General features: G+C 40.1%; 1 protein-coding gene across 1 annotated transcript; it reads left to right on the top strand.

The window, feature by feature from the left end:
- Positions 1-969: 969 nt before the first annotated feature.
- On the top strand, positions 970-15754 carry LOC138957210 (uncharacterized). The gene is made up of 6 exons (XM_070328362.1): positions 970-1055; positions 1887-1940; positions 5222-5365; positions 7226-7453; positions 15293-15422; positions 15736-15754. The coding sequence occupies exons 2-6, from the start codon at positions 1889-1891 to the stop codon at positions 15752-15754; spliced, it is 573 nt and encodes a 190-aa protein (XP_070184463.1). The 5' UTR covers positions 970-1055; positions 1887-1888.
- Positions 15755-27904: the final 12150 nt, after the last annotated feature.

Here is a 27904-nt window from a genome sequence, read left to right as displayed (position 1 = left end):
TTGGGGGGGGGGGGGGGGGGGGTAACTTCGGGCTGGACCAACAATAATCAATGACACATCCCACGGCTCAACCGTGAACTGAAACGAACCAATTTAATGTAATCCCAGCGAAGCTGTAATCGACTTGAGAAATGTTCATGCCGATCAGTCTGAGTAGAGGTTACATGCTTTGTCTCTGTGAATATTAAAATAATGGTCGAAGGAGTAGCGGATCATGAAAAATGCGAGCTTCAGCGATCAGTTTTACTGATTTCATGACCGCGAACTGAGACCCGCATCACTGTTTGACCGACTTGACGCCCGGCCGGGTCGGGAATTTGGCCCCATGACTGAAAAAAGGTACACAAGGTCGCTCATCAGTACTATCGAAGGGTGTTTTTTTGTTCAATGTAGAGTTTATACTAGATCAACGAAATATCAACACGGCGAAAGATGAAAACGTCACACCGGTCAGTGTCGGGCGGTATCAGTTTTCACTTTTTCCCGACTATATCTCTTTGAAAATGCACCATAACTGACTTCCTTATTTTTGATTTCTATGACTTAAAACTATGTACACCGCAATAAAATACCATGCAACTACTATACAGTCAAAAATATAACGTTTATTTGCTTTGGTTTGACGTCGGGCGGTGTCGGGTGGTGTCGGGCGGTATTTAGTCAGACCGCTCTACAACTTAGTTTTATTATCTCCCCTGGCGTCACTACTTGTGCTCGGTACTACTTGGTCTCCGAAAAGCCCGAAAAACCCCCAAACCTCCAAAAACCCTGACAACTTCATCAGAACTTAAGAAAATTCGTGTTTTGTGACATATTTGTTTGAAATCATGACTTATATCTGCAACTTTCACCATTCATGGCTTTATTTTCGTGTTTGTACGAGGATTTACGAAGGAGCAGAAGCACAACTAACAACTTGTGCTTTCGAGTAACAAGAGTTACCACCCCTGGTACTTTACTTCCTGGTTTGAGCAAAACATCGGCGGCGCGGTGAACAGCAGCAGTGTGTTGGTCACTGGACCTGTTCATCACATCCATTGCAAAGTCTCGGAAAAGTGGGTGTGCTTCCTAGATCGGTTGATGCGTTTATTTCCTGATTACAAGGAATGTTCTTGGTGAAAGAGTACCTGATGTTTTCTGTATCTGTATCTGTAGGTTACGCTGCACTTGTAGGACATTGATGCAGGGGGGGGGGGGGGGGTGCGCAGCTAGTTCTTTATCGTCGTCTGGCTACTGCCAGCGCCGACTTGAAGCTCTCGGTCGATGCCGAGGTTTTTTCTCATATGTATGTCTTTGTTTGGATTAATAGAATCCGATGCAGACATTCATTCAAATCATTGACTTAAATACAAAGTGCAAACTTCGCTGAAATGATGGAATACTTCAGGAAGGACCACATTACCAGTTTCATCAGTGGGCGCAGTGGCTAAGTGGATAACTTGAGACAGAGTGTTCAAATGATCTCTGGCAGGGCTCCAACCTTTGACCTCAGGATTCATTGTCAAGAGCACTAGCCCACTGTGCCATGCACAAGTAATATCAAGTGAGCAAAAGATAGGGAGGTCAATACATTTTGAGAGCTACTGGAGACTGTCGGATCCTGACCCTGAGGGTTCTGTAACTGAACAAGAAGAAGAAGACTGAACAGTTATTGAAAATTTAATTTCGAGTTTTAAAAACAACCCATTAAGGTGATAACAATTGCACCTTATTACTGAGAATTGAGTGTTAGGGCAACAAAACATATCCAAAGACATAAGAACTGGATCAAAATCATGGTTCACAGTTTTAAGAACTAATTAAATTTAAAACTGTTGCTACCAAAGAATCGTTTTTTTATGGATGTGTGTATCTAAGGCAGTTGCATTTTGTTTGATGCATTTCAGAGATGGGTCGGTACCTAGATGTCCTATTGCTTCTGACGTTCTTTACGCTTACAGGTATGAAGTTTTGGGTGTTTGTTTTTGTATCATATCACTTTTTTTGTTAATGAGGGAGTTCCACTGTACTAACTTAACTAAGCTCTGTAATCCACACTCACACAATGATGCATGCACACTCACAGGACATGCAATAACCGTTTGGTAGCTATGCAACAACTATTTTAAAGACATGATGTTGAGAATAACTTTTAGTTTTAGTTAAAGGGACAAAACCTAAGGAACAAATTAGGCCCTCAGATCACATCCAAAATTATGGTAACTAGTATACCAATTACCATTCTGTGTTACAAAGTTTAGAATGCTATTGTGCAGGAGGATTGCCTTCACTTCGGAAAAGGAAAAGCGCTCCCTGAGTTAATTAATTTTACATGTAGTGTATTATTATTTTAAATTTTGTTTTAATGAGTTTGGGCAATCTGACTCCTAAGTCACAGAATCTGTTTCAACTGCAATGCTGCCAACTGCTACGATTTCGGCGTAGCATACTTTGATGTTGCAGCAATTGCTACGCTAAGCCCAAAACTGCTACGCTCAAACACAAATGACAGGCATGCAAAATTTCCACTTATCGCTCGATCGACAATCAACAATGAACATAGCGCAACTAGCCGAGTACCGAATGTTGGGAACTACTCCGATATGACTGATCTAGGTTGTCCGCGTGACTTGCTTGGCCAATCGTGAATTTTGTCGAAGCATTCGCCTTTCCGGTGACTCTCTGGGCCAATTGCGCATTTGATAACAATGCGCAATTCAATTGTGGACTCGTAGTCTGCAGATTTTAAATTGACGCTTGCACATGTGTTTGAAGTGAAAATGGGAGGCAGAATAAAACGGAGGAAACGTAAGGGTAATAATGGTGCAGTTTCAACACCAAAGCGAACGAACCATTTTCAAAGATTTTTGCTGAAGAATTGCACTGCGTGTATGGGTAATGTTGAACTCAGTTTAGCGTTGTAACTTCATAATCAGAGCTTAGAATCGACGGGTCCGAATCCACTGCGATTTAAGCCTCTAATTTTGCAGAACCTGTCCCCTGTTTCTTACAGGCGAGATTGGCAAGTGGGGTGAGGAAGTACCGTTTCTTGGGAACATCTCGCCGCGAGTGACGCTAGCCGACGCTAGGTAGCTTTGGGCTTGCTCGTTTGGCGAGATAACATGGCGGCCACGCAGCTGCCCATCCGATTGGCTGTCCATGGTTTTTTACCGACCAGTGCAGACGACCTTTTCGGAATCAACCAATGGTGTTTAATTCTTGCATAGCACAGTCTTTTCCATAGTGTATTTCATAGACAATCTCGCCTCCTAGCTTCGCAAGCGGCTAGCCATAAGAATATCTCGCCTGAAAGAAACACGCGACTGCTCTTGTAAGCATAACAACTCCGTGTAGATACCATGGAAAGTTACGGAATAAAAAGTAATGAGCAGCCTTTCATTTACGTTGGTTTTTAGAAAAGAAACATGCTTTTCTCGTCATTTTCGTCGATCAAATGACCAAATTAATGAATTAAGCTTACATGAGTGAACATGGTTGTTTCAGCCCATGAATGAAGAAGTTTTCTGATGTAAATGAGGTTACTAAACATGTAAAGGTTTAGATGGCATAAATGCGGTCGTGCGATTCAAATTCAACTTCAAGACAATGCTACTCTTAAACACCAATTGCTACTCTGAAAATTCCAAAATACCAGGAATGCTAATCTTTGGGCTTCACAGGAGTTGGCAGCTATGCAACTGTCTACACTTGAACTTTATTGTGTTTAATTAACACTTGATTGTATTTAATTAACATAAAAGGTGATCATGTACATTTTGACAATCAATTGCATTTAAACAAATGTGTAGGCATATTCTGGAGACCACTCTTTTTTCAATACTTTCAATATATAAAATATTCTTTGGCTCACTCCAGATTGTACGATTGCATTACAAAATGTACATCTTTTTTTTGTTTTACTTCAGATTTTATTGATTAGGCCACAAAAAAAAATAGGTCTGTTTACGGTAACATAGGCCAAAAAAATAGGGTCGGTAGGTCGGGGTTTTTTTTTTTTTTTTTTTTTTTTTTCCCAAAAAACCATATTTTTACGTTGTTTTGCCAAAAAAACAAGATTTTTTTTTTTTCCCAAATGCCAAAAAAAAGTCTAGGGTCGCGCGAAAAAACTAGGGTCGGTCGGGTTACCGTAAACAGACCTATTTTTGACTCACATGCGAAGCAAAAGTGAGTCTATGTACTCACCCGAGTCGTCCGGCCGTCCGGAAAACTTTAACGTTGGATATTTCTTGGACACTATTCAGTCTATCAGTACCAAATTTGGCAAGATGGTGTATGATGATAAGGCCCCAAAAAACATACATAGCATCTTGACCTTGCTTCAAGGTCAAGGTCGCAGGGGCCATAAATGTTGCCTAAAAAACAGCTATTTTTCCCATTTTTTCCATTTTTCTGAAGTTTTTGAGATTCAATACCTCACCTATATATGATATATAGGGCAAAGTAAGCCCCATCTTTTGATACCAGTTTGGTTTACCTTGCTTCAAGGTCAAGGTCACATGAGCTCTTCAAAGTTGGATTGTATACATATTTTGAAGTGACCTTGACCCTGAACTATGGAAGATAACTGTTTCAAACTTAAAAATTATGTGGGGCACATGTTATGCTTTCATCATGAGACACATTCGGTCACATATGATCAAGGTCAAGGTCACATATGATCAAGGTCAAGGTCACTTTGACCCTTATGAAATGTGACCAAAATAAGGTAGTGAACCACTAAAAGTGACCATATCTCATGGTAGAAAGAGCCAATAAGCACCATTGTACTTCCTATGTCTTGAATTAACAGCTTTGTGTTGCATGACCTTGGATGACCTTGACCTTGGGTCAAGGTCACATGTATTTTGGTAGGAAAAATGTGTAAAGCATGTGAGTCGTATGGGCTTTGCCCTTCTTGTTTTTTTAGGCCTTAGTATGAGTCTCATATTTATTCAAAGATAATCTTAGTCACAAATCGTTAGAGGATGAAATTCAAATTTGAGGATGAAAGTTGCTTGTTCATTTCAATGCTTGTTATTCTCTTAGGAGACAGGTTTCGGATACTCTCACTTACTCCATGCATTTAGCGATTACTTCCCAAAATTGTTTACCAGATCTCATATTTATTCATCATTCAATGTTTTGACTATTACTAGTATTAGTGAACTCTTTGCTATTTGTGCATTTTTATTGTTTATTGATTTTCACCGAATGATAATTTCGTTTTTATTCTTTTTTACAGCTCCAATTCCAGCGGGCATTCTTGGAGGCCAGAACAATTGTTTCAGGACATCTGATAACAATTTGATTATTACACTGGAGAAAGATTTCAAAGAAGGGGGCTTTACTGTCAGCGCTTATGGTGACTATGCGACAGTCCGACAAGGTAAGTGGCAGGTTTCACGGTAACTATACAACTGATCTCACATTTTTTTACAATAAAATACTACTGTAATAGCGAACTTTACATAAAATTGTTTGAATGACTTTTTTCCATTGTTAGTTGTTACTTAGTATCATCAAAGAATATAAAAAAAGTGTTTTCCAAAATTGTTTGGGCTCTGACCAGTGGCAAGGCTACAGTTTGGCAATGGTATAACTTTTTCGATTAAACAATTTATTAAAATTCGACAAAAAAGCGCTATAATTTGTAAAAGGCACAACCCCCCACTTTTAAGGTTAAAATAAGAAAAATCCTCACAATAGGCGCTTACCCTGTATTGGCCGCACCTCAAAGGAAGATTACAGAGTGGAACTGGAAATAGTTTTGCTCCCCATGTGCCCTGAGATCAATTTTAGGAACTGCATTGTAAAAGCTGGTTGACCTATGTGACGTCAGGTCCATGACCAATACTTGCCAGCTGAGACTTATATGCCCTAGTTTACAAATTACAGACACTGACAATGAGACTGCCGCCTTTGATGTCTGAGAGGAAACTTTGCCAACGGTCATATATATACCAGAGACATAGATAGAAGAGATGTGAAGCGCTGTCTTCCCGCTCGCGTTATCTTCGCCTACGGCAGGGGCAAGTAATCCTCCCACTGGCGCCAAGCTGGCAATTGTTCGCGTTATCTTCGCCTACGGCAGGGGCAAGTAATCCTCCCACTGGCGCCAAGCTGGCAATACATGTGTTTTTAAAGAGTTATAACTGTTTCATAGACAATCATAGATAATAAAACATGCAAGATGTTGATTATTTACACTCAAGAGAAACAGAAAATCACAAGAAGAAGATTATTGCATTATTTGGTGATTAGAAGATGAATCCTAAAGTAAGCAATTTCGCTCATTTTATCCACACACCAGTGTAAGTGCGGGAACCACTTGAGTGAGACTTAAAAGCATCATATTTAATTACAGCGCGTCAAAAATTATACAAACAGATTAATGTATACACCAGTAATGCATTTGCCAGTTAAGGGAAAGCAAAGTTGCGCACAAAAGAAAATATTAGCTCCCAAACATTGCCTCCACGCACAATGGACTTAGAAACAATGGCCGCAAGAACCGAAGGAACCGTTTTTGACTCACTTCGGGAAGCCAATCCTCTCAAATGCGTTCGTGTGCACACTATTGAAGCTACAGAATATGAATCAAGTTTACTTACCACTGATATCTCTCGTCTGAAGCTGGATATATCCAAAGAAATATGACAGAAAAGCACTTCAAATCGGTGTCAGAGAGCAAGCGAACAACAACTTAGTACGGGATGATGGCTAACAACCGCGAGAGGTCACGCTGACCGAGCGCGATAGCCCAAGAGTTCACGCGAGCGGCCCTCGCTTCGCATCTCTGTATTATGTCTCTGTATATACTAATAGTAGTAGAAAAGTGCTTATAAATCACTAGAGAGGGAATGTCAGCTTGTTTTGTGTTGCCGTGTGGGTACAAGTTTTTTTTTTAGCCATACACAAGGCGATAGCAATTAAAAGGGCACAGGGGTTAAAGTTGAGGGAAAAAGTTCTGAAAGTTCAGTACTGTACCTCCTTTTTAAAACCTGGTTTTCTCAGATTTTTGGAAGTCTTAACAGGAAGGTTCCACCAAGACGAGCACTGTCGGAACGAGCTTAAAAGATCTTTTTGTTTCAGGACAACAGATCAACTAAATCGTTTCATAATTATATCGCTTTATGTGACCAGTCTACAAATAATTTTGAAGGCAACAGCATTTTTAAGAATCTCCATGTTAACTTGCTCTGAGAAGAAAGGTGTGATTCGTTTTTGTAACTTTTTGTGTTTGCAGTGGAAATATTGACAGCCGCAACATGGGACGCATCGAAAAAATCCTTTCTCTGTTACTGGAAACATGAGTATGCCAGCAACTGCAGTCTCAGTGAAGATGGGAAAAAGATCATTTTAAAGCTGAAGCTGCAGCTATTCGACAACTACACTGTGCAGCTGAGGGATAGTTCAAGTGCAGGCGAGCAAAAAACAGCAAATCCAATTGCCTTTTCCTGCTCTGATTCATTTGGTAAGAACTTGTAGAAGCTCTGTAACTTTTAAGTTGAGCTCTACAGGAAGCTGGTACATATATATACTTTTCAAACAAAGTTAGGGACCGGTCATGAAATGTTCACAACTTTTAGAATATTCTTCAAAAATCAAGGGTTTGACAATTTGATTAAAACGTGACTTTTTTTAATTAACAAAAGGCGTCTTGGGCTAGGAACATTTTTGGCAGGCACAGTTACTGTGTCACCCTATACATGTACATGCGTAAATAGTGAGTTCAGGGGCCAGTTTCATAAGATAGCAGTGAACCGACTGACAGTCGATCGACTGCCCAGTCGATGGACTGTGGTTGATCGCCGGGTCACCGAAAAGCGCGTTTCATGAGCGAATCACTATCACACGCGGACAACCGCAGTCGACCGACTGTACAGTAATCCGAATGGCCAAGTCGAGGGCTAAATTTATCAACATTACCACTTCCGTTTGCTCATTCGCACGTGGAAATGGCCGATTTCGAAGAAAAAACAAGTCTCGGCCCGCTCAAAATAACAATGACCGAGACTTTCAGTAATTCCTTCGCGTGACGTCGAACCCTCTTACGCCATAATGTGACGTCTTCAAGACATAACCCTGACTTGTCTCCTGGATTACTGCGTCATGATAGATACATTTCGAAGAACAATCACAAGGTTTGGCTCACAATCCAAACAAGTGTGAGCATTCTGCCATTGACTGTGCGGATAATTACATTTATTTTCGGTTTACCGCAGTAAGCCGAACACAGTGTTGGGGGGAGAGCATCACCGTGTTTGGCCAACTTCCGGTGAGACGACCCGTGAAATTTTGTTCGTAAAACCCGATAACGTCGGATTACTGTGGTTCTCTCGGACAACTGCAGTTGGTCGACTGTGTTTCTGGCTTATGAAACTGGCCCCAGGGGTGGGAGTTTTTCCGTCCCAGGAAGAATTTGGGCAATATTCATTTTTTTTAATTTTTGTATAATCCCTGTCAGCTGTTGTTTACAATTGGGTCAGTTTGCCAGGTTAGCCACCTTTCAGAGAGAGAGGATTCTGAAAAGGTCATAGTACAAGTAGGAACAGGGATGTCAAATCATACTGGGGAACCTCTCTTAGTTGCAATCTATTTGAAAATTTGCACTAGCTATATGCACTCGGAGGGAATACAGGGGTCAGAATCTTGTATACACTCTGGCTTTAACTTTCGGTTGCGAAGTGAATTTGCCACTTTGCGATAGGATTAACGCAGAGCAGTTGATTTTAAGAGTACACAGAAATGAAAACAATCTGATGCTGCACGGCCTTTGTTGTAACATAGATTACATTTTCAACACTGAACTGCAACAACACTCGGAGCATCATTCGACACCATTTTGCGAAGGCACGCTTCACTTTCGATTCATGGTATCAAAGTACGCTGGGAACAAACACAGACAAAAACAAACACACACACGAAACTGTTGCTTCATGGAAGTTTATTGTTGGAGTTTGGAACACACTTGGAGTGTGTGTCGGCCTACTTCTGCTTCTTCTGCGTTCGTGGGCTGAAACTCCCACGTACACTCGTGTTTTTGCACGAGTGGAATTTTACGTGTATGACCGTTTTTACCCCGCCATTTAGGCAGCCATACGCCGCTTTCGGAGGAAGCATGCTGGGTATGTTCGTGTTTCTATAACCCACCGAACTCTGACATGGATTACAGGATCTTTTCCGTGCGCACTTGGTCTTGTGCTTGCGTGTACACACGAAGGGGGTTAAGTCACTAGCAGGTCTGTACATAAGTTGACCTGGGAGATCGGAAAAATCTCTACACTTGACCCACCAGGCTTCCGCGGCCGGGATTCGAACCCACGACCTTCCAATCAAGAGGCCGACGTCTTACCACCCCGCCACAGCGCCCGTCGTGTGTCGGCCTAGAAACGGAACTTGTATACTATGTGAATGTACATTATTTGCCAACCCTCAACACTCCGAAAAGGAGATAGCGGTAGTCCATACGTCAGACTGATTTTTTATTGGCTACTTCCTAATGACTTGTTAGGGGGCATTTCATTTTACAGATTTGTAACAGAGTTTTTTTATTGCCGGAGTGCGTATAGTGATGATAAGTAATGTTTAACGCCCTCATGGTACAGCAGTCCCTCTCATGAACGGACACCCTTGGGCCATAGCAAAACTGTCCGTTCATTGCAGGTGTCCGGTCACGGGAGGGGTGACCACACCACCCCCTCCCCCATACCGGCACTCACACAGAGACACTACACAAACAACAGGATTGAGTCTATGCTAATCACTTCTTGTGGCTACTAAACAATAACAATAAACTCCTAATACTTCTTTAAACGTTCTGTAAAAAGGATTTGTATGAAAAGTGTTGAAAAGAAGAGATAAAATAAATCCTCAAGGCAGTGAACACACTCACCATGCACTGACATACGAAAGCAGCCACACAAACACAGCACAGAGGAGCGTGTGCAGATGCTTTGCAAGAATAAGCTTGAAAACCAGTTTGAATAAATAGCAGCAGATAGAGCTGCATGTCATAATCAAGTAATTTATTTGTTTCTTGTCTGGCTTTATTGACTGCATGCCGATCATGTGGCATGGCAGTGACTTTTCACTCTTCAGTCGGAAATACACAGTACATAACACAGCTCCCACTCTCCCTCACTAATGCCTACCCCAAGCCGTGACAACTGATGCTTGGAAATTGTGTGGAAGAGTACACCTCTCTATTTCTCTCCAATGCTCTTCCTGCTGACATGCGGTGACACCGGACACCCCACAGAGTTTAGCCAGCTAACCCTCCACCCCCCCCTTTCTCTCTCTCACTCCCTCCAGCCATGTACTGTTGGGGGCTGTGGCCAGAGAGGTCAGCTGCACTGTTCACTCAGAGCAAAACCAGTTGACTGTGTCGTAACTTTTGACAAAGCAAGACAACTGAAGGGTTCATAGATTAGGCAACCGACTCACTGGTCAAGGCTGAGGGGAAACAAGAGTATCTTGTCAATGAAAGAGGTTACACACAGACACACGATGGGTACACGTGCACTCAAGTTATCAGTGACTGTCATCACACCATTGCGGCTGTGATCTTTGTACCAAGAGCCGGACTGCTCTGTTATCGATTTTGTTGTGGTGAAAATTTGACGATGGTCTGTCCGTACATTGTCCGGACCTGCTGTTGGGACCGAAAATGAGTGTCCGCGTCCACGTTTTGCAGGTGTCCGTTTAAGGGGGGGCAAATATAGAAGGAAAACACTCCGTGCCGAGCAAATGTGTCCGTACATGTCAGGTGTCCGCTCACGCCGGGGGCCGTACATTGCAGGGACTGCTGTAAAACCATTAGGGGCCATTCTGATCATCATCGGTCCATGCCGTATCGCCGGCATATCTCTCTGACCGGGTGCATAATTACTGCGCGGAATCTATCAAAATAAGAATACAGAGTTATCTCCCATGTTTTTTGCTAATGTTTCTGAGAATAGACGAACTGAGACGAAAGTGATTGCAGATTGGCCGACTTCTTCTTCTTCTTCTTCCATATTGTGACTACGGTCATTTTGGCTGACCATTATGTCACATTGTGGAGGGTTGCAGATTCCAAAGAGTGAGAAAAAAAAAAACAGTGATCTCCGTTCTGTTCACAGTTATGATAAAGACATGGTTCTAAGGTTAAAACAAGTCGAAATGTTGAGACTGTTGTTGGAAGGAGACCGTGATATTGTTGCATCACTCCCAACTGGTTACGAAAAAAAGTGTCGTCTGCTTCGTAGCCAAAGTTGATTATCACGTGACACTTTTGTCATAATTATTTAGAGTTGTTTGCACAGTAAATACACCCGCAAAAGATAGCTCGCTTGAAACTGTCTTACATATCAATTCCTTTGTAATTTAAAAATTATACGACACCATGATCGCGAATCTGCTTAATATCCATAACACTTTACGAAAAGCTCTAAATATGTAAAAAAAAAAATCGATTTCAAGTGGGCGATCATTATAAGACTTTCTACTCGCCCACACTCATTTCTGGTCGCCTGTGGCGAGTGGGCGACCGGTCTTGCTCATACCTGTTCTGAATTTTAAGTTTTTGTTCAAGCGCGGAGAGGTTTCTAAAACCCTTCTTGAAATGTGTTTACCTCTTGTTTTTGTTGACCCCCTAGCAAGAGTGATGCAACCAAAACACCTTCAAGTATAGAGGTTTTTGATTTTGTGCCCCCCCCCCCCCCCCCCCCCCCCAAAAAAAAAAGAAGCTTTTTTCAATTTTAAAGCCAGGAGAGGCTCAAATAGTCCCTCTTGAAATGCTAAAATTCATTTTCAGTTATGTGGTTACAAATACGTTCAAGTTTACATGATTATTCATATTATGCATCGCCAAAAAGCTTGTTTGTTCTTAGATTTAGAGTCAGGATATTTAAGCCACCTAAATCCTCCCTGAAATGCTAAAATTCATTTTCGGCTGGGTGGTTAAAAATACATTCAAGTTTACAAGATTGTTCATATTATGCATATCTAAAAAGCTTGTTCCTAGATTCAGAGTCAGGAGAGGCCCCCTAAACCCTCCCTAAAATGCTAAAATTTGTTTTTGGTTGGGGGCACTGCCCCCCCTCCCCCCCCTAGACCCCCCAGCAAGGGCGCTGCTCCTGCACCCCGCCGGGCCTTGGCGTCCCCCGGACCCCGGCCTTCCAAAATGTTCCGTCATGGCAACATGTTGGGCTCCCACCCATGAGTGAGTTATTCTTTAAAAAAAAAGGGGGCAGTTTTCGAAGTCCTATTAAATCGGTACAAGACATGCCAGGACAAAAAACAGTAATGCACGTGCTACAACAGGGTTCCAGCCACGAAATGTGCTTATAAATTTGTCTTTGTAAACTGATACACTGACAAAATAATGCAATGAAACAACATGCCCCTCTCACGAAATCAGAGCGACTCGGATCAGGTAAGGGCAGTTTGCTTGCTATAAGATGTTGTTTCTGCCAGGCAAGTGTTTCAGAGTGTTGCAGTGTCTCACTTCATCAAACTGAAGGAATGGCTTCAAGCAATAGGAAGGTTTCCGCCAGTTATCTCTTTGAGGTTTTGGGTGCTTACAGAGTACCGTGCCCCTTGTGGGGGCATCAAACATCAAGGTCACAAGCAGGGTCAAGGGGAAGGTCGGCTGGGCGGACAGGAGACTACAATAGGAAGGTTTCCGCCGGTTATCTCTCTTTTAGGTTTTGGGTGCTTAGAGAGTACCGTGCCCCTTGCGGGGGCATCAAACATCGAGGTCACAAGCCGGGTCAAGGGGAAGGTTGGCTGGGCGGACAGGAGACTATTGGCAGAGTACTGAGTTACAACAATGGTATGGTCGGCCTACAGTCACCACAACAATGAAAGATCGCCTCGTCCAAATGAAGGTCATGCAGCACACACAAAATGACTGAAAAGGTAGCAGGCATCGACCATGAGCTGCCTCCACACACTTTTGTCAGTAATCAAAGTGTTACAAACTGCTTACATGCTATTAACTTCAGGAAAAGACGCCCAATCCGCAAAACAGCATTGACTGCCAACCATCCAGCTACCCACTGAGCCTGGTGCACTCAATATGTGAGGTGCTTTTGCACGTTGGTCCTGCCTTTTCTAGAGTCCTGCTGATGGACACAGAGAGTTTGGAGGCATAGTAAAGAGCGCTTTACAGATAGCGCTGTTCTAGAATAAAAACGTTTGATGGGGGCTCTGTTATGGTCCCGGGAGATATCACCTCACATCATAGGGCATCTCACTACCCATTTGTGGATATCTTAACTAGTGATCACTGCCAGGATAAGATTTTGCAGTTTTTCGTTGTAAGGAATACATGTACTACTGTTCTGTATTTGAAATTGGAGGGTTATCTAGAGTTAGAAGCTCTAGCATTGTTTTCGCTGGCATGTTTGACGCCACATTTTCTGGAGATTGTCTTCAGTTCTTCATAAAACAATACAGACAAAATTAAACCATTTAACCTTAATTGTCATTTCTGTATGGAATGCGTTTAAAAAAGTGGTCCTTAACTTTTTTTGAAGGATATAATTATACCAAATTTTAATCTGACAGCTAGCTACAGCATCAGTTACATTGTTTGTACATGTATCATGTACGTGTTTTTGAAATGTTGTGCTTATGGGTGGGTCTCGCACACTACAAACACAACGGGAAAATTCCCACGATCTGAGAAAGGTTGAGAAATACATGTAGGAGGATCATTTGCTAGGGTAGTATAGTTTGGGAATTTCAGGTGAGTTTGTGACATTTTTGGAATACCAGCAATTGTGTACATTGTACTATATCGTTCGGCATACAAGGCGCATCTGTTTTATTCCATTCAGACTCCTGAACCTTTTCTCTGTCATTGAGTTATGAGGTAGGATTTTGCAGGACGTAAAATCTGTTTATTACGTTGCAGATTAAAACTTACCACAGCATTTAAATTTAGGAAACATAACTCGGTTATCTTGATCATTAAAAATCAATCACTGTGATCTGATTGGCTGTACGACATATTTTTTCTGGATTGAAGGTGAAAATAAAAACCAATGTGTAGATAAGTCCTCAGTTGCCAGGGCATTTACATACACAGTGATGACCCCTTTACTTCAAATTCAACACAGCCCGGCCCCACGCCATCAGAATAGGAATACACTTTTTTCTGCCTTTTTGCAGAGTATAGGCCGTACATGACCCAGGCCATCCGAATAAGGATAAACTCCATAAAATTCCTATTTTAATTCCACGATCCACACGATCCAGACTGTGTAGTTCACATTACGTCATCATTTTTTTGTTTTTTTGACATGAGATAATCCTGCAATAAGTAGTGGACAGGAAGGTTTTTGACTCACATGCGAAGCAAAAGTGAGTCTATGTACTCACCCGAGTCGTCCGTCCGTCCGTCCGTCCGTCCGGAAAACTTTAACGTTGGATATTTCTTGGACACTATTCAGTCTATCAGTACCAAATTTGGCAAGATGGTGTATGATGACAAGGCCCCAAAAAACATACATAGCATCTTGACCTTGCTTCAAGGTCAAGGTCGCAGGGGCCATAAATGTTGTCTAAAAAACAGCTATTTTTCACATTTTTCCCATTTTCTCTGAAATTTTTGAGATTTAATACCTCACCTATATATGATATATAGGGCAAAGTAAGCCCCATCTTTTGATACCAGTTTGGTTTACCTTGCTTCAAGGTCAAGGTCACAGGAGCTCTTCAAAGTTGGATTGTATACAATTATTTTGAAGTGACCTTGACCCTGAACTATGGAAGATAACTGTTTCAAACTTAAAAATTATGTGGGGCACATGTTATGCTTTCATCATGAGACACATTTGGTCACATATGATCAAGGTCAAGGTCACTTTGACCCTTATGAAATGTGACGAAAATAAGGTAGTGAACCACTAAAAGTGACCATATCTCATGGTAGAAAGAGCCAATAAGCACCATTGTACTTCCTATGTCTTGAATTAACAGCTTTGTGTTGCATGACCTTGGATGACCTTGACCTTGGGTCAAGGTCACATGTATTTTGGTAGGAAAAATGTGTAAAGCAGTTCTTAGTGTATGATGTCATTGCTAGGTTTAGCTGAAGGTCAAGGTCATGTAAAGGTCAAGGTCAAGCATGTGAGTCATATGGGCTTTGCCCTTCTTGTTTGGTGTTTGAGGATTACATTAAGTCTAGATAAAAAAAAAAAGATTTGAATAGTTTTAGAGATACATGACATGTACCACACTTTTGTGAAGCTCTGGGTCGTCAACAACCAAGGAAGCATGGTGAAGGCCAGGTTAATCAAGTTTTTTTTTTTTCTTGTTTCAGATGAACCTAAGCAAACAGTAGCGGCTACTCCTAGCAGTGAGTGGATGCCTATCCTGAGCATGGTTGTGAGTGGTTTTGCTTGCATTTTAACCCTCAGAAGTGAAATCAAGTGGATTTTTAAGCAGATAAGGTGAGTTTTTTAACAATTGTTTTTATTATACATGTCGCATGCATTTAGAAGCTTATTTCCCTTGGTTTATCAGAATTATTCGGAATTAATACTTGAAATCGGCGTATGCTGCCTGAAAGGCTGATCAAACTCCCCGGTTCACTTCTGGTTTTGCACGAGTGGGTTTTTACGTGTATGACTGTTTTTACCCTGCCATTCAGGCAGCCATACACCGCTTTTGGATGAAGCCTGCTGGGTATTTTTGTGTTTCTGTAACTCTTACATGGATTACAGGATCTTTTGCGTGTGCACTTGGTCTTGTGCTTGCATGTAGACACGAAGAGATCTGCTGATTGACTTTGGGCTGTACTGTAAAACAATGATTTGCCATTTGATTCTATGTCGATCAGGTCAAGATACTCTCAATGGAAGAATGGCATTGCCACGGATGAGCCTGATTCGAATTCCACTGATGCCACGGAAAGTCAGGAGAGCACAGTACATAGAAACAGGGACGATAGAACAATTACAGTGGACAACAAGGTAGGAAATTGCTCAAAAGCAACGTTGGAAAAGACTTTAATGTTATCTGCTGCTTAATATCTTGTAGACAAATTAGGTCTCATAATGGCGGGAGTCTAAAAATAGTCAAGAAAATGTACAGACTTTTTCAAGAGAAAATCTAGGAAAACAAAGGTTTTATTTAAACAGGGGGGATCTTAAAAGATCAGTTTTACTGTATACAGTTAAAAAAAAAACAAGTCGCGTAAGGCGAAAATACAACATTTAGTCAAGTAGCTGTCGAACTCACAGAATGAAACTGAACGCAACGCAACGCAGCAAGACCGTATACTCGTAGCATCGTCACTCCACCGCCCGTGGCAAAGGCAGTGCCAGTGGAATTGACAAGAAGAGCGGGGTATTCGTTGCGCTGAGAAGGATAGCACGCTTTTCTGTAGCTCTCTTCGTTTTAACTTTCTGAGCGTGTTTTTAATCCAAACATATCATATCTATATGTTTTTGGAATCAGGAACCGACAAGGAATAAGATGAAAGTGTTTTTAAATTGATTTCGAAAAAAACATTTTGATAATAATTTTTATATATTTAATTTTCAGAGCTTGTTTTTAATCCAAATATAACATATTTATATGTTTTTGGAATCAGCAAATGATGGAGAATAAGATGAACGTAAATTTGGATCGTTTTATAAAAAAAATATTTTTTTTACAATTTTCAGATTTTTAATGACCAAAGTCATTAATTAATTTTTAAGCCACCAAGCTGAAATGCAATACCGAAGTCCGGGCTTCGTCGAAGATTACTTGACCAAAATTTCAACCAATTTGGTTGAAAAATGAGGGCGTGACAGTGCCGCCTCAACTTTCACGAAAAGCCGGATATGACGTCATCAAAGACATTTATCAAAAAAATGAAAAAAACGTCTGAGGATATCATACCCAGGAACTCTCATGTCAAATTTCATAAAGATCGGCCCAGTAGTTTAGTCTGAATCGCTCTACACACACACACACACACACACACACACACACACACGCACATACACCACGACCCTCGTCTCGATTCCCCCCTCTATGTTAAAACATTTAGTCAAAACTTGACTAAATGTAAAAAGAAACAAGTCGTGTAAGGCGAAATTACAACATTTACTGATTTAGTCAAGCTAATTGCTGAACGCACTGCTTTTTTTTCAGCAAGACCGTATACTCGTAGCATCGTCAGTCCACCGCTCGTGGCAAAGGAGGTGAAATTGACAATCCAGAATAGCACGGTAGTGGTTGCGCTGAGCAGGATAGCATGCTTTGCTTTATCTCTATTTTTTTAAAACTTTCTGAGCTTGTTTTTAATCCGAACATATCATATCTATATGGTTTTGGAACCAGAAACCAACAAGTAATAAGATGAAATTGTTTTTAAATCGATTTCGGAAATTTTATTTTAATCATAATTTTTATATTCTTAATTTTCAGAGCTTGTTTTTAATCGGAATATAACATTATGTTTTTAGAATCAGAAAATGATGAAAAATAAGATGAAATAATAATTAAAATTTTCAGATTTTTAAAGACCAAACTCATCAATTAATTTTTAAGCGGCCAATCTGAAATGCAATACCAAAGTCCGGCCTTTGCCGAAAATTGCTTGGCCAAAATTTTCATCACCTTTATTAAAAAATGAGGGTGTGACAGTGCCGCCTCAACTTTTACAAAAAGCCGGATATGACGTTATCAAAGACATTTATCCAAAAAAAAGAGAAAAAAAACATTCACACAAAATTGATCCTACTGTCATCAGTGTATCAATCAATTCAGTTATCAAACCCTGAGAATATCCCACATATACAAAGACATTTTTTAGTCATGTCTGCTGATTATCAACACCTACAATTGTGTGCATTTTGGAGGCTCCCAAAATAACTGAGTAAATCTCAACGTAAAGTTTTACGAACATGACCCCGCTGTAAAAAAAGAATGTGACCGGGGTCAACTAAACTAGGGTCATATCGGCAGATTATCAAACCCTTGAAATGTTTAAAGTTTCAAAGCTCTAGCGTCAAAAACATTGGTGATAACCTAAACGTTAAGTTTTTATGAAACAAACAAGACCTCCTGTGACACCAACATTTGACAAGAGTCAACCAAACTGGGGTCACTTCGTGAGACCATCGAACCCTACAAGTGTGTGAAGTTTCAAAGGTCTAGCCTGTAAAACATCCGAGATAACCTCAACCTTAAAGGTTTTTTTGTCCACGGACAGATGGCCCTCCATTATAACAGATACATATGCAGACCTGTTTACCCTAAACCTGAGGCAAGAGTACTTTTTCAAAAAGTTGAGTGTATTTTTCAAAAAATTGGTGTACTTTGCAAGCAAAGCCATATGGGCTAGGGAAAACGTACGCGTGGGTGCAAACGTGTTTGTGTAAGAATAGCATGTCTTGTGAACATCTTCAGAATTTAACTCCTTCCGATACAACAGGGATAAAACAATTTTATTTACCTGTCAGTTTATAACATTATAACCAGTGTCTTCCAAGCAGATTGATAATGAAAAGATGAAGTTCGTGAAATAACATCTGCGGTTGACAGTGGCAAGTTCATTTTTGACTCACATGCGAAGCAAAAGTGAGTCTATGTACTCACCCGAGTCGTCCGTCCATCCGTCCGTCCGTCCGGAAAACTTTAAGTTAGTTTAACGTTGGATATTTCTTGGACACTATTGAGTCTATCAACACCTGATGTGGCCTGATGGTGTATGGTTACAAGATCTCAAAAAACATGTGCGGCAACTTGACCTCACTTCAAGTTCAAGGTCACAGGGGCCGTAATTGTTGTCTTAAAAACGACCATTTTTCACATTTTCGCATTTTTTTCTGAAGTTATCGAAAATGGCAACCTTAGCTATGTATGCTATACAGGGCAATGTAAGCCCTATCTTTGGACACCAGTTTGGTTGACCTTGCTTCAAGGTCAAGGTCGCAAGGGTCCTTTAAAGTTGGATTGTATACATATTTTGAAGTGACCTTGACCCTGAACTATGGAAGATAACTGTTTCAAACTTAAAAATTATGTGGGGCACATGTTATGCTTTCATCATGAGACACATTTGGTCACATATGATCAAGGTCAAGGTCACTTTGACCCTTATGAAATGTGACCAAAATAAGGTAGTGAACCACTAAAAGTGACCATATCTCATGGTAGAAAGAGCCAATAAGCACCATTGTACTTCCTATGTCTTGAATTAACAGCTTTGTGTTGCATGACCTTGGATGACCTTGACCTTGGGTCAAGGTCACATGTATTTTGGTAGGAAAAATGTGTAAAGCAGTTCTTAGTGTATGATGTCATTGCTAGGTTTAGTCGTATGGGCTTTGCCCTTCTTGTTACAATCTTCTCAGAAAAGATTGCTTCAGCACGGACTACAGCCTTTTTTTCTGGCAGGATTTGCTTTGCGGGAATGAACTTCATAATTCCTTGGCAGCTTTCAGCGGATTTCTTTGCAGCAACCTTGTCCATGTGAGTTTTGGAACTGCAGTGTCGTTCGATGTCATATTTCCCAGCATGGGCAACGGAGAAATCTGATTTACAATACTTGCAGTGTGCATACTAGACTTCACAATTCCTGGCTCTTTCTTATATTTCTCCAAGAAAATCTGCTGCTAATCTCCTGTTTAGACTTGGTACAGTCATCCGAAACTGGCACATTTTACCGCTTCATTTTGCCACAATTGTCCAGACGATCACACGTGCCAACAACTAAACAAGGTTTCCACAGCTGAAGACTCGCTGTCATGGTTATCTCCCTTCGACCGAAAACGGTATGAGTTGTACCATCCTGTAATCAGCACACCAACACCGGAAAACGTATTCTAGACTTTTTCTTATGCGTATTTTGTGCGTGTGTCGCGTATTTGCGTACTGATAATAATTTGGCGTACAAAATACGCCCAAATCGTACTGGTAAACAGGTGTGCAAATGAATACTAAGACTCACCCATAACAAGACTCGCCCATTACTCAGATTAGTAAAAAAACAAAAGACAAATTATTGTATTCAACGTTTTTGAAGCTAGATCTTTGAAAATGTACACATTATTAGAATTTGATGACCTTTAAGACTTGAACCAAGTATGCTTTATGCTCATGTATTTTCAAGGTGACAGAGGGGTTGGGTTAAAGTTGAAAAACAAAATGTTATTTTCTTGAATGTTTTTGAAGTGATATCTTCTTATTACACATAACGAGGGTTGAATCACCTGAGCATTTGCATTTCCTGTTTCCCATGATGCATCAATATCCTTTGTTTTTCCTTCCAAGAGGTGTGACACGTCTGCATATTTTGAAGATGTGGAATACGACTTTGCACATCATAAAAATGTCACGTGAAATTATCAGGGCCTATTCACGACTTGAAGTAGGGTTTGGGTCTTGGCACATGGTGGCCGCCATTATTATTGTTGGCTTTCCCCTTTGTTGGGGGACAACAAACTTCCGGTGTTTTTTTACAAGATTTAGAAATAGCGTCGTCGCAAATGTGTAAAATGTTCCATTACCTCATGTTTTTAAACAAAGGGACGTAATCGCTTCACGGTTTTTATTCTGAGCTGAAAGTGGTTGTAAATCTCTCACTGTCTCTGTGGAAAGAAAAATCACAAAGGTTTCCCCCTGTGATAATTTTGTGAGAGAATGTTTTATCAAGGATTTTAACTTTAGCAATAATGAGTAGCTGCAGCTTGGTTACGGCGAACATGCAGGGCTCCTGTGTGCTGATCATGAGTCCTGCAAATAAAACCAAGTTGTAGTGAATTTTCCACATGTTTTGTTCACATGTTTTTAACCGGAAGTTCATTGTACCCCAACAAACCTTCACCTTGGGTCTATTAATTATGCTGGGTCACGGGGTCCTGCAAGTCATGAATTGCTGAGCTGAAAAAAGAAAAAGCTGTTTGTACATGTATACAACTACTACGTACATTATCTCAGCTAACTGCAGTGTAATCAGCAGTGGGTGAAATCTGATGCCACCAAGATCATTTCATGGACATTAAACCACTGTAGGAGTCTAATCTTATAATCAAAACCACTTATTTTACAAACTTTGTTCATTGTCATTTAAACAGATGGAGGACCTGAAGGAAAGCCTTGGCAGCACCAACAAAGTTCTCGCAGGTAATAATGTGACATTAACTTCTATTCTAATCACAACACACATTTCCTTTTGGGTATTGATTCAATAATGTTGTATCATCATTGCATTTTTTTCAGTCTGTTATTTTTAAGTTTTGAACAGTTAATTTTAACTCAATGGTTAGGTTATGCAGTCACCTGCTCACTCCTCACATTTCTCTTGTTTCCTCTTTTTCCTTTATATATCGATTTTCCTCTTTTCTGCCTAGATGTTTCTCCTTGACCTTGTGAATACCTCAATTTTGAAACATATTTTGATACAGTGAAACCCCTTTTTAAAGATCCCCTGATTCAAGACCCCCTCTCCCCCCTTCTTTTGTTTTTAATATGTATTATTATATTCCTGATTTCTAAATAAACTTTAAAAAAAATGTATGCATATATATAGTCTTGCACAAGGTAGTTTGAAATGTGAATGTAACCATTTGCTTCGCTGACAATTCCCAAGAATTCTAAATTGTTACACTTCAGGCTTCACAGCGGTAATGGCAGCTGTCAGGTCTTTTCTACAATTGATGGAAATCAAGGATTGAACTTTTATCTCCAATAGTGGAGCTTCAAATATTTTATAATTACTGTGTCTTTTCGTTACGATTGACCATTTTTTTTATAAAATTCACAATTTGTTTCCTCTCTTTTGAATTACAGTTTAAAATGATAGCTTTTATTCACACCTGCCTGAAAAAAACTTAGTTGAAGGGCATATGTAGTTATTTTAGGCTACAAAATAAAATATTTGTACTGTTACCTCTTTACAGAACCGTTACGATTGACATACTGTGTCTTCAGCAGGCCGTTATGATTGACACACAAAAGTCTAAAAATCACCCAAAGCAGCATGTGTCTTGCTTCCCTTTTTGCAAAGTTCCTGCGGTTGGTATTCTTAATGATAATGAGCGCTTCTGCTGGAAACACGCTTCTCCGGGTTTACCGCTAGGTGGCGCACGAGAATCAGGCCTGTGCTCCAGCGGCGCGCCCGCAATTTCGCTTCGCTGCGGAAGAGTAACACAGTCGTGTCACTGACCGGGACACAGCGGCAGAGATAATATTTTGCGGAAGAATGCCGAACAAGTGTTGTGTAGTGAACTGCAACAAAGCAAAGGGATTTAAGTTTTCCAAAGATGTTGAGAGGAGAAAGCGATGGATGGTTAGCAGGCCACAGTCATAGTTGTCTGTGTGCTTTGCGCTTTGCAACTTCAGGAACAACGTCAGTCGTGTCTAAACATGCATAATGTTTGTTCTTGTTCTTTTAGTTAAATCCAAAGCGTGTTTTATGCAGGCATGCTCACACTGAGGTAGACGTGTCCTAACTTGATATGAATGCGTACTTTTCTTTCTACAAGTACTGCATAATACTACAGTCATTTGTGTTTTCTTGAGAAAATCATAAACTTTTTTTCACATCTGTTTCTAAAGGCATCTGGGATAGTGGTATTCACCTGAACATCATAGGGCACAAATAAGCCCTGTTGCACTGTTTTGTTCACTGGTTATATGAATGCAGCTGTGGATCAATGTATTAGTGATACTAATGGGTAAATTCCAAAATTCATTATCCGATTTGAGTAAAGACCAGTGATGGCGCTAGTATTTTTTCAAACCGGTACGCAAACTTTAATGATGCAAACAGTCCAGAAAAAAACGGTAGGCAGGTCGTTGGAACCAGTAAGAGTCCAACTCAGAGTACTGATTTTATTTTTTAACCAGCGAAAAAAAACCCGGTAGTTCTAAAAATCAATCTCGTCGGTCATACCGGCAGCCAATTTTGTTCCGGTATTTTCTCGTTTCAACCGGTAAAATACCGGTAATTAGCGGTTAACGCCAATACTGAAAGACATGAGCAGAGGTTATTTAGTATATGTGTGAGTGTGCTATATAGATATATGTGTGACTGTTCACAGTTCAGTGTACACTGAACTGTGAACAGTCACACATATATATTATAGCGTGTGCTCATCTATGCAGGTGTGAGCCATTGTGACTGACCAAATATCTGCTGCTAGCTGGAACTGTTTAGTGTGTGGTCACCACCACAGAGCCATAGTACCTGGAATGTCTGTTTAGTCAGTATGTGATATGGCAGGCTTGAATCTGTTTGCCAAGATATATTTCATATACTGAATGTTGTATAATGGTGCACATCACTGTTGTTCACTTTTTGTGCTGGTCTGTGTGTTTTGTTTAACTGTTGGTTATTACTGTACTAGTGATTAATCAACTGAAACTTTACACTTACATTTGTCTGTGTGTACAGTTTATTTTATGCATTGATTTTGTGAGCAGTGAATACTGAGTCTTGTGCGTGTGCTTATTTAGTTTTGTATGTGCATCAGTGAGTGAGAGTTAAGCCTACTCTATGAACCAGTACATCTTCAGTGCTAATATTCCATGCTGGCCATCATACAGACGTGTTTTCTCTTGCAAGATTACAAGCAGATAATAGCTATACAGTAGTTCATTCAATGCTCAAATTAAGATCAAAGTGATTATTCACAGATTAATATATTCTGCCAAATAGCACTACACAGTCTTAGCAATCTGATTCTGAATTCATAAACTCACATTTGTTTTAAACGATTGCAAAATGATTGACAGTGTGTTATGCATCCTCCTGATATTTCATACACAGCTAATGGATAAAGTTGAATTGACCGATCAAGTTCAGATACTAATTTTATCTTTTGCTGCAAACTGCAAAAAATATTATATTATCAGAAGTCTGCCCAAACACAAAATGCCATCCATGCATTGCACAATTCTTCGTTCATTTATCACTCTCATCACACACAGACATTCACCAATTCGTTCAGGCATATATATGACACTTTATTCATCACACAGTGACACAAGTAAACCATGAACAACTGAAACTAACCTGACCTGCAACAACTCTTAAATTTAAAGAATAGGGGTTAAAAATCAAGAGTCTGCGAAACCCGGCAAATGCAGTTGGCAGCCCAGAAATCCCTAAGTACCTCTCCCAAAGATGGTACTTTTCGGCTATATTTACAGTTTCAAGCTGTTTGGACAACTTCTTTGAATGTGTGATTGTATAGTGTTTTTTTGGGGGAAACTGAAAGGTAGCCTCGTCAGGGGACAACTATTTAAATCCATATCCTTATCATTTTGTTTCTCGATTGAGAATAATCATTTATAGATGACTATTACTCATTTCCCTTGTTGGGGTGTACTTGTATGTACTGGTGGTTGATTATCCAAATGTCCTCTCAGTGATTGAGGCTTATGTGAGGATCAGTGATTGTAAATTTCTCTGTTCCTTTAACGGGTTTATCCGGTATTTTTATGTGTACTTATCCCGTACGAAACGTTCTTATAAGAAATTGGACCCAATTTCATATAAGATTCTTATAAGAGTCTTGTATGACAATTTCATATATGTAGCTTATAGGTATTTTAAATGCAAATGAGGTAAATTCTTATAAGAAACTTATATGAATCATATATGAACCTATAACCTGAGCTCATATAGGTCTCTTATATGAATCTTATATTCTCTTATAAGAAAGCTATAGGTCTCTTATATGAAATGTTCATATATGAGACTTATAAGAATCTTATATGAAACCTACATCTCCCTTATAGGATTCTTATATGTCTCATATATGATATTTATATGTCTCATACTAGATACACGACCTTGACCTACATTTGTGTTTACAAGGGAAATAACACCTGCTTAACCCAATTTAACTGTCTTGACTTTGAATTATAATGAATCCAACTGCAAAATACCTTTTGGTTCAGTATATATACATATCTTTACTGAAGTTGTGTTTATTTTGAGGGCAAAAACAAACAGATCTCTAAATCACTGGTCACAAGAAGAGGAGTAAGACATGCATTGTCCTCTTCAAATTCAATACTTTGAAACTTGAAATTATGAACAAGAAACAACAAACAAGTTACAGCCACAAATAATTTTCTTGAATATGCACAGCTGTCACAGTTTCTTGTTTCTTGAACCAAAGTAGTGCTGGTAAACATGATTTGATCACCTGATGCAGAACCAGAACTGTAAAGTAAAACAAATAATGGAGGGAAATTCTGGATTTTGAATAAAAACACAAACCTGTCAGTGTCAAGCTGTTGGGTTGGTTGGGCTGCCAGCCACCCACAAACATCAGCATGACATAAACATTCTCTTCACATATTCATACATCAAGTCCAATTATTTCTGTAAGAACTTTGCATTTTAGTCCTGCTCTTTCACTGATTTTCTGCTAAACATCCTCACAGAGCTGCTGTCACAAAGATGGCCGTTCAGTCAGGGGGAGATAATGCTCAAGGCAAACCATCCACTTCCTGTTCATATATGAAACATATATGAAAGCCAGTATTGCCAGTAATTCAGCATTGTCCAATATTTTTTCTAAGTCCTGAATTCTCCTATGCAGAAACTAAGTGATGATTCATATAAGAGTCATATAAGATTCATATAAGAAACATATAAGAGAACTATAGGTTTCTGGAAGTGCAGGTTCTCATATATGATTCATATATGATTCTTATATGAATTGGGGTCTTTTTCATATAAGAGACTTATAAGAAACCTATTCCTACAACTGACATACATAGCTTTTTACTTGTCATATATGAAACTTATATGTTTCTTATAAGAAACTTATAGGTTTCTTATATGTCTCTTATATGTTCATTTCGTACGGGATGGTACAGGTAGATGTGGGGAGTGATGTAGTTGTTTGTTCAGCCCATCCCATAGAACTCCAACCTGAAATCACACAATGGGTATGAAATTAATGTGTGCATATTTAAATGTTCATATGTAAACTCTACAAGCAGTAGAGCTAATACATATAAACTAAATATAGCTGAATATTCAAAATATTGTCTTCTGTTATTTATGTTCTGGGACAGTCCAACCCCCCTCACCCCCCCAATAAAAAAACAATTTCTCAATGCATCACTGGGCCATGACAATGACTCAATGACTATAACTAAGTAATTAAGTTGCTAAGTCTGATTTTCACAATTTTAATTCTAATTATGATTTCTTTTTGTAGCAACGTGTCTGTATCTGCATTACATTTTAATTTAAACTAAGTCTTATCACACAGTGGAGGGAACATGACAGCTGATCGGTGGGAAGTGTAGTGGGAGAATATTTCACGAACATCTCAAAACATGCCTACTCAGTCAGCACAAGAGTCAAGAGTGCCACTATCATAGTAATCTGGGCTAAATTTTAAACAAGAACCTTTAATTTTTCCGCAGTAATTTTCTCCAAACTAAGCCCAAAACAAAGGCTACAAAACCGTGCCGACGTCAGTCTCAGTCAGTTTCGGCGATCACAAACTGACACACACTTGACAGAAATCACTGAACTTCAGTCTGAAGCAACTTTGAACTCACCTTTCAACCAAATCTGCTTTCCGACCCGAAGTTCGTGCATCCCGCTGTCGCAGTTCAGCTTTCAACTCGGACAAAGTCCAGGTACCATACGGCCTCGACATGTTTTGATGCGAAAAAAGTAAGAAGTGTCGAACTGAGCGTGGAGTGAACGAGTCCAAAGCGAAAGCGTAGATAGCGGACAGGCGGAAGTAAAAGCGAGTCCTGGTATTCGCGCGCCCCCAGCGGCGAAGTACCGAAGTGTTATCCTTCTTTGCCTAGCAGAAGCGCTCATTGAGAAAGATTTCAATGTGGTGTCTTGATGTCTTGTCACAGCAGTTATTCATTGTTTGGGACATTTTTAATGTCTTCCGGGACATGTTACAGTTGACACACAAAATTTGAAAACTCATCCTGTGTATGTTTCTCCTGTCTCATTTTGTATTCAAACAATAAGTATGATATAGCTCAGTTGGTAGCGCGCTGGATTTATATTCAGTTGGCCGCTGTCAGCGTGAGTTCGATCCCAGGTTCGGCGGAAATTTATTTGACAGAGTCAACTTTGTGTGCAGACTCTCTTCGGTGTCCGAACCTCCCCCCGTGTACACTACATTGGGTGTGCACGTTAAAGATCCCACGATTGACAAAAAGGTCTTTCCTGGCAAAATTGCTTAGGCACAGTTAATAATTGTCTACCTATACCCGTGTGACTTGGAATAATAGGCCGTGAAAGGTAAATATGCGCCGAAATGGCTGCAATCCCGGCCGCGGCTGCCTGGTGGGTTAAGTGTGGAGATTTTTCCGATCTCCCAGGTCAACTTATGTGCAGACCTGCTAGTGGCTTATCCCCCTTCGTGTGTACACGCAAGCACAAGACCAAGTGCGCACGAAAAAGATCCTGTAATCCATGTCAGAGTTCGGTGGGTTATAGAAACACGAAAATACCCAGCATGCTTCCTCCGAAAGCGGCGTATGGCTGCCTAAATGGCGGGGTAAAAACGGTCATACACGTAAAATTCCACTCGTGCAAAAACACGAGTGTACGTGGGAGTTTCAGCCCACGAACGCAGAAGAAGAAGAAGAAGAAGAAAAGGCTGCAATCTACTGGCCGTATAAAATTTCATCTCACACGGCATCACTGCAGAGCGCCTATACCCACGGAATATGCGCGATATAAGACTCATTGATTGATTGATTGATGAGTTACTTATTACTAATTTTGTCCAAAATTACATCTTTTTTTTTAAATAAGTGAACAATATGCTTTGAAACAAAATTTCATGTCTCGTTACGAGTGACACACAAATATGAGTATCTTAGTAATCAGAATAGAAATCCAACTAAGTTTGGATACCAAAACATTTACAATACCATAAATACAACATAGCTTCTTAAACTTTTGCTCTGAAACTATTTTTGGGTTTGT

Source organism: Littorina saxatilis, unplaced genomic scaffold (assembly GCF_037325665.1).
Source record: "Littorina saxatilis isolate snail1 unplaced genomic scaffold, US_GU_Lsax_2.0 scaffold_260, whole genome shotgun sequence".
In the NCBI taxonomy this organism is placed as follows: Eukaryota; Metazoa; Mollusca; class Gastropoda; order Littorinimorpha; family Littorinidae; genus Littorina; species Littorina saxatilis.
This window is presented reverse-complemented; position numbering and strand designations above follow the sequence as displayed.

Coding starts and splice junctions, on each gene's coding strand:
- LOC138957210 (XM_070328362.1), top strand. CDS start 1,889: ATGGGTCGGTACCTAGATGTCCTATTGCTTCTGACGTTCTTTACGCTT. Junction 1,941..5,221: donor GACGTTCTTTACGCTTACAG/GTATGAAGTTTT, acceptor TCTTTTTTACAG/CTCCAATTCCAGCGGGCATT. Junction 5,366..7,225: donor CTATGCGACAGTCCGACAAG/GTAAGTGGCAGG, acceptor TTGTGTTTGCAG/TGGAAATATTGACAGCCGCA.